The sequence below is a fragment of the Octopus bimaculoides genome, chromosome 13 (genome assembly GCF_001194135.2).
Source record: "Octopus bimaculoides isolate UCB-OBI-ISO-001 chromosome 13, ASM119413v2, whole genome shotgun sequence".
Taxonomy (NCBI): domain Eukaryota; kingdom Metazoa; phylum Mollusca; class Cephalopoda; order Octopoda; family Octopodidae; genus Octopus; species Octopus bimaculoides.
Genome location: NC_068993.1, coordinates 19,974,704 through 19,981,238, shown reverse-complemented (window position 1 = coordinate 19,981,238; position 6,535 = coordinate 19,974,704). Strand labels below are relative to the sequence as shown.

The 6,535-nt window shown below is 39.8% G+C and overlaps 1 protein-coding gene across 1 annotated transcript in view; it reads left to right on the top strand.

Annotated features, from left to right (window-relative positions):
* LOC106880306 (protein SDA1 homolog) overlaps positions 1 to 6,535 on the top strand; it is a 65,329-nt gene that overhangs the window by 50,633 nt on the left and 8,161 nt on the right. Inside the window, exon 15 of the mRNA XM_014930185.2 lies at positions 499 to 746. Coding sequence (XP_014785671.1) covers positions 499 to 746 — 248 coding nt within the window. The remainder of the gene's footprint in view (positions 1 to 498; positions 747 to 6,535) is intronic.

Here is a 6,535-nt window from a genome sequence, read left to right as displayed (position 1 = left end):
GCTTCTTTCAGTTTCCGTCTACCAAATCCACTCACAAGGCTTTGGTCGGCCTGAGGCTATAGTAGAAGACACTTGCCTAAAGTGCCACGCAGTGGGACTGAACCCAGAACCATGTGGTTGGTAAGCAAGCTACTAACCACACAGCCGCTCCTACGATGTAAAGAAAAATTAAATAAATGTGGAAAATAGAGAGAGAGAGAGACAACAAATATATTAACTTTTAACAATGCTTTATTTTTCAGTCTTACAGGACCTGCACTGTTGAAATTCACTGATCCATCTTCTATCTTATTAAAAATTTTAAAAAGGCAAAACGACTCTCACAAGATATAGCTCTATCTATTTAATGTAAAACAAATGTTTCTTCAAGTTATGTGAATGTCATTCAAATCCACTGAACCATTCTAGCATAAATATGTACTCTGATGTTTTCGTGTCAGTTTCATAAATCATTTCATTTTCATTTAGAAATTGATGTTTTCTTTCCTTTGCTTCTAGAAATCTGAGGTTCCAAAAGAAACCAAGACTAAACAGAAGAAAGTAAAATATTCAAAAACAAAGGTTTTGGTCAAGCAGGAACTGGAAGAGAAGAAACAATCTGCTTTGCAAATATCAGATCAAAGGATTTTTACAGAGACCGACTTTGAGAAGATCAACCATGCTTTGGTGAAGAAGCAGTTGGATCCTGTACAGAAACACAAGAGGAAGCGTGCTGATGAAGCGCTTGAAAAAGAACTTGGTCCAAGGTAAGCCCTAATTAATTCATGTTCCTTGACTATTTTGTCTTTTAAGCAGCGACTAAGATCTAGTTTAGATTCTCTTTTCGCAATTATAAATTGCTTTTTTAAAAGTGGTACAAATATTCAGCAATTAACCCTTTAGTATTTAAACTGGCCATATCCAACTCAAATATTCTTCCTGACTAATGCTCAAACTGGTCAGATCAGGCCTCTCTCACTTACTTTACAATGTCATTCCGAAAATATACACAAGCACATCATTGAAATCTTGAAGTTGTGAGATGATACATGGATAATTCAAAACAACATGAATAAATAGGCGCAGGAGTGGCTGTGTGGTAAGTAGCTTGCTTACCATCCACATGGTTCTGGGTTCAGTCCCACTGCGTGGCACCTTGGGCAAGTGTCTTCTACTATAGCCTCGGGCCGACCATGGCCTTGTGAGTGGATTTGGTAGACGGAAACTGAAAGAAGCCCGTCGTATATATGTGTATATATATGTATGTATGTGTGTTTGTGTGTCTGTGTTTGTCCCCCCCACCCACTATTGCTTGACAACCGATGATGGTGTGTTTTTTACGTCCCCGTAACTTAGCGGTTCAGCAAAAAAGAGGCCGATAGAATAAGTACTAGGCTTACAAAGAATAAGTCCTGGGGTCGATTTTCTCGACTAAAAGGCGGTGCTCCAGCATGGCTGCAGTCAAATGACTGAAACAAGTAAAAGAGAGAATAAGTATCACATTTGACAGAGTAATCTGAATGCTAAAAGGGGTTATTCAGATGGAAATATTTTCTGATCCTGGGGAGGAAGAAGCTTTACCCATGGGATGTAATTTTGGCAATGTTTGTAATGGTTGGTCACCAAGAATGACCCCCAGAGGTTGTGGCGAGTTGGAGGGTTTTTATTATGTGTTGATGAAGAGAAGATAAGGTGTAGTCTTGAGGTGTAATGGTTTTACTTTGGCTACAAGTTGAAGAGGTGCTGTTGTTAACACTCCATTGGTGGATGATTTGGAGCTTTCTGATTTAATCCTTTCAAACAACTCAGGGTGGTATTGGAGAAAGTTGTCAGGGTAAACTGTGTTAATGTAAGTGGGGACTGTGGAAAGAGCAGGTAAAAGGAAAGTGAATTAGTATCTGCAATTAGTAAGAAAGGGAAGGACAGAGTGATAAGATTAATGCGTTTGGTTGTGTAGGGTGGGGTCCAGGGTATGTACAGGCACGTCTGTTGTGAAATGTCTAGGTTGCATGTGGCTGACACTTGTGTGCAGGGGGATATCATCTGTATAAGAGTGTTTTGTTGAAAGTGAAAGTTTCAGGAATTACACTTTTGTAGTGTTTTTCTCATTCAAAGCTATTTCCTATTTGGAAGGTTTTCAGAAATTTTAATTTCAAATTAAACACTATCAAGTGCATACCTGCTGTACTACTTACAGTTTATTATTAACTTTGGGCCTATATTACCATATAAGGTCTCGTAAAGTCCATTCTTTGTTTATTATCTACTGTAAATTTTTTTCCTTGCTTTAATGATGATGGCTGCATGTGTGAGAACAGTGGCCGGTGCATATGGCAGATACTTTATCTAAAAGCAAAAAAAAAAATAACTGGCACTCTGTTGATTATGACAAGTGTTTCACTTGATCTAATCAACAGAACGACCTGCTCGTGAAATTAATGTGCACATGGCTGAGCACTCCACAGACATGCTTACCCTTAATGTAGTTCTCAGGGCGATTCAGTATCACACGGAATGTAACACACACAATCATTATCATCATCATCGTTTAACGTCCGCCTTCCATGCTAGCATGGGTTGGACGATTTGACTGACGACTGGCAAGCCAGAAGGCTGCACCAGGCTCCAATCTGATCTGGCAGAGTTTCTACAGCTGGATGCCATTCCTAACGCCAACCAAATACTTATATGATATTACACATTTTTGCCAGCTGAGTGAACTGGAACAATGTGAAATAAAGTGTCTTGCTCAAGGACACTACATGCCTCTAGGTATTGAACTCACTACCTTATGATCGTGAGCTGAATAATCTAACCACTAAGCCAAACGCCTTCACAGATGCTTTATTTGTCGATGACAGCTATATCAATGTTTTGAGGAGTATTTTTTATAATGCAGACATAGTTGATTCAGTGGAGGCACAATGGCCCAGTGGTTAGGGCAGCGGACTCACAGTCATAGGATCGCGGTTTAGATTCCCAGACCGGGCGTTGTGAGTGTTTATTGAGCGAAAACACCTAAAAGCTCCACGAGGCTCCGGCAGGGGATGGTGGCGAACCCTGCTGTACTCTTTCACTACAACTTTCTCTCACTCTTACTTCCTGTTTCTGTTGTGGCTGTAATTCAAAGGGTCAGCCTTGTCACACTGTGTCACGCTGAATATCCCCGAGAACTATGTTAAGGGTACATGTGTCTGTGGAGTGCTCAGCCACTTGCACGTTAATTTCACGAGCAGGCTGTTCCGTTGATCGGAACAACTGGAACCCTTGACGTCGTAAGCGACGGAGTGCCAACAACATAGTTGATTCATCACTGTTGCTATTGGATTATAGATGTCATCATAATTATTATGCTAAGTTCATAACTCACTGATGATAATGATGATGATGATGGCAGTATCAGTGGTGATAGAAGGTGGGCGTTAAATGATGACGATGATGATGAATAAAGAACAAACAGATACTAAGTATATTTCCAAGGTCTCATTCAATTATTTTAATTTGTATTAACCTTGCACTCTCAAAAGAAAGATAAAAAATTAAAAATATCACAGAGCACCCGTCCCCCCACGAATGACTCCTCTCTCACCATCATTCTTTTCTTATACCTCTACTCTCATTTCTAACCATCTTCCCCTCACACTCTTCTAAATGCACCTCCACCCCAATACACTGTCAAGAAAAAAAAAAAACTAAAAAAGGAAATCAGAAAAGAAAACTTAACCCCGTCCCCATCTCTGCCTTGCAAAATAGCTATAACCAACAATTTCTTTTTTGTTTTTCGTTTTCAATCTTTCATAAAGTAATTATTAGGAGCATGATATTCTGTTCTGTGTTATCTACATTATTGACTCACACTACGAAGTCAGTCTGTCTGTCTTATGTTTGATTTCTCTCTGTATATTTTTTTCTCTTAACTTATGTGTGTGTGTGTGTGTGTGTGAGATCTTTATCATGCTTCCTTTTTTTTCATCCTGCCTGTATGTATTGTGTGCGTATGTGTTACATGCCTGTGGCTTTGAACAAGTTAATAAACTATGGTGTATGTAATGATTAGTTTCTTTTTGTTTTTTCTCCCTATTTGTACACTCAAATGTGTGTGTGTGTGTGTGTATGCATATGTTAGTAGTGAAGTGTTGAAGACATTTTCTTCCTAAACATGTGGTTTCAGGTTCAGTTTCACTGCATGGCACCTTGGGCAAGTGTCTTCTACTATAGTCCTGGGCTGACCAAAGGCCTTGTGTGTGGATTTGTTAACCAAAAACTAAAAGAACCCTGTCATACACACACACACACACACACACACACACACACACACACACACACACACACACACACACACACACACACACACACACACACACACACACACACACACACACACACACATATATTCTTATATTCTTTGACATGTTGCGGTCGAGAAGGTGAATCTCAGTGATCTTTTTTGTGTGCACAGTTTGTAACAGACCATGCTAGGCTCAAGTCTCATTTGTGGACCCATGAAAAACAAGCCTCCACCAACTATTCTGCCTATATATATATCTGTGTGCACCTTTCAATGCCGTGTATGCCATAAAGTCTGCAAGTCTAACAAAGATCTTCAAGGTGGTGCCCCAGCATGACCGCAATCTAATGACTGAAGCAAGTAAAACATAAAGGATAAAAAATGTATATGTATGTATGTATGTTTGTGTGTGTGTGCATATATATGTGTGTGGGTGGATGGGGGTGGGGTTGGGGGTGACTTCATATTTCCTTTGTGTTTGCTAGTTTGTAAACAGTGGCTTCTTGATGGTGTTTGTTTGTTTGCATTCCACTACAAAACATACCTGGTCTCCTAGACATATCTTTATAGGCTGTAAATGCTCATTTACATGGTTCTCCACTTAATTTATATTTAGGCCATTTGTCCTATCTGCTGGAAGATTACTACCTTCTTTATGCGCACACACATGCACCATCATTAACAGTGCCATCTTTATCATCACCATCATCATCATCATCATCATCATCATTCTTTTATTTGTTGCAGCCATTTCACTAGGCCATGCTAGAACACCACCTTGAAGGGTTTTAATCAAATAAATTGACCCCTGGACTTACTTTTTTTAAACCTAGTACTTATTCTATCAGTATCTTTTGCTGAACTGCTAAGTTACAGGGACGTAATCACACCAACACTGGTTGTCAAGCAGTGAAGTGGGGGCAAATACAGATGCACAGATACACACATAGATGCGTGTGTATGTGTGTGTGTGTATATATAACAGGCTTCTTTCAGTTTCCATCATCTACCAAATTCACTCACAAGGCTTTGGTCAGCCCAAAGCTATAGTAGAAGTCATTTGTTCAAGGTGTCACACAGTGGGACTGAACCCAGGACCATGTGGCTGGGAAGCAAGCTTCTTACTATACAGCCATTACTACATTTAACATTTATTTTTCAAGCTGCTGTGGATGGTTTTGCAGGACCTGGTAAGCTGCAGGTTTGCAGAGATCTCTAATGTAGCTTTGGCTTGGTATCTACAGCTGGATGACCTTAACACCAACCACTTTGGAGAGTGTACTGGGTGCTGTTTTCATGCCCTTACACCCCTCTGGCATTAGTGAGGTTGCTAAGTGATTTACTGTGAGATAAGAAAAGAAAAGGAAGAGAAGGAAAAGTAGGGGTAAAAGAAAAGAACCTGCTTGAATAAATGAAGGGGTTAGTATTAGTATTTGAGCAGGGTTTTTGCCAGGTGTTGCAGGGGCTTGTGTGTGAAGGAAGGACAAACCCAAGTGCCCTGTTCAAGAGATACAAAACTACACCACATTATCTAAGAGGTGTTGTGAGCAGCTGGAAAGAAGACAAATGGTGGTGACAGGATGTGAAGAGTGGATCGTGAGTGAGGGTAGGGGTTTATAAAAGTATGATCGGAAATGGTATAGAAATGGAGGTAGAAGTAAACATAAGGAGTGATAGTGAGAGAGGAGTGGTTTGGTAGGGTGAGGAGCAGTCTATGGTATGTAGGTCGTGATGGTAGATTATAAGAGGGCATTGAGAGTGATAGCAGATAAGAGAGATGTTAAGAATGGAGTATAGCAGGGGAGAGAGAGAGAGAGAGAAGGCAGTGACTGAAGGCACAGAAAGGAAATGATTGGTGGAAATAGTATGGGCAGGGATGATAATGAGAAATGGAAGTGGCTCAGGGGTGGAGTTATGGAAGTAACCAGAAAAGAGGAGGATGGAATGTGTGCTTATTCTAGTCTCAGATGATTACATCAGCCAAGAAGTATCATAGGGGAAAAAGTGGTGGGTGTTAGGAGATGAGGGATCTTTTTAAAAATGGGGGCCACATTTTTCATTAATGTTTTACGTAGTGTTTTTGGTACCGAAATACTTTCAAACTTCGCATACTTATCTATTTTGTGTTATAGAACAGAAAAATATTTTTGTATTCGAATTTATTTCATGTAAAAAATTGTCTTATTTCGATAATTTCAACCAATCACTGACAAGTATTCAGTTGTTTAGATTTACTCCTTTGGCTGATTAAGCGATGTAAAGCGTATT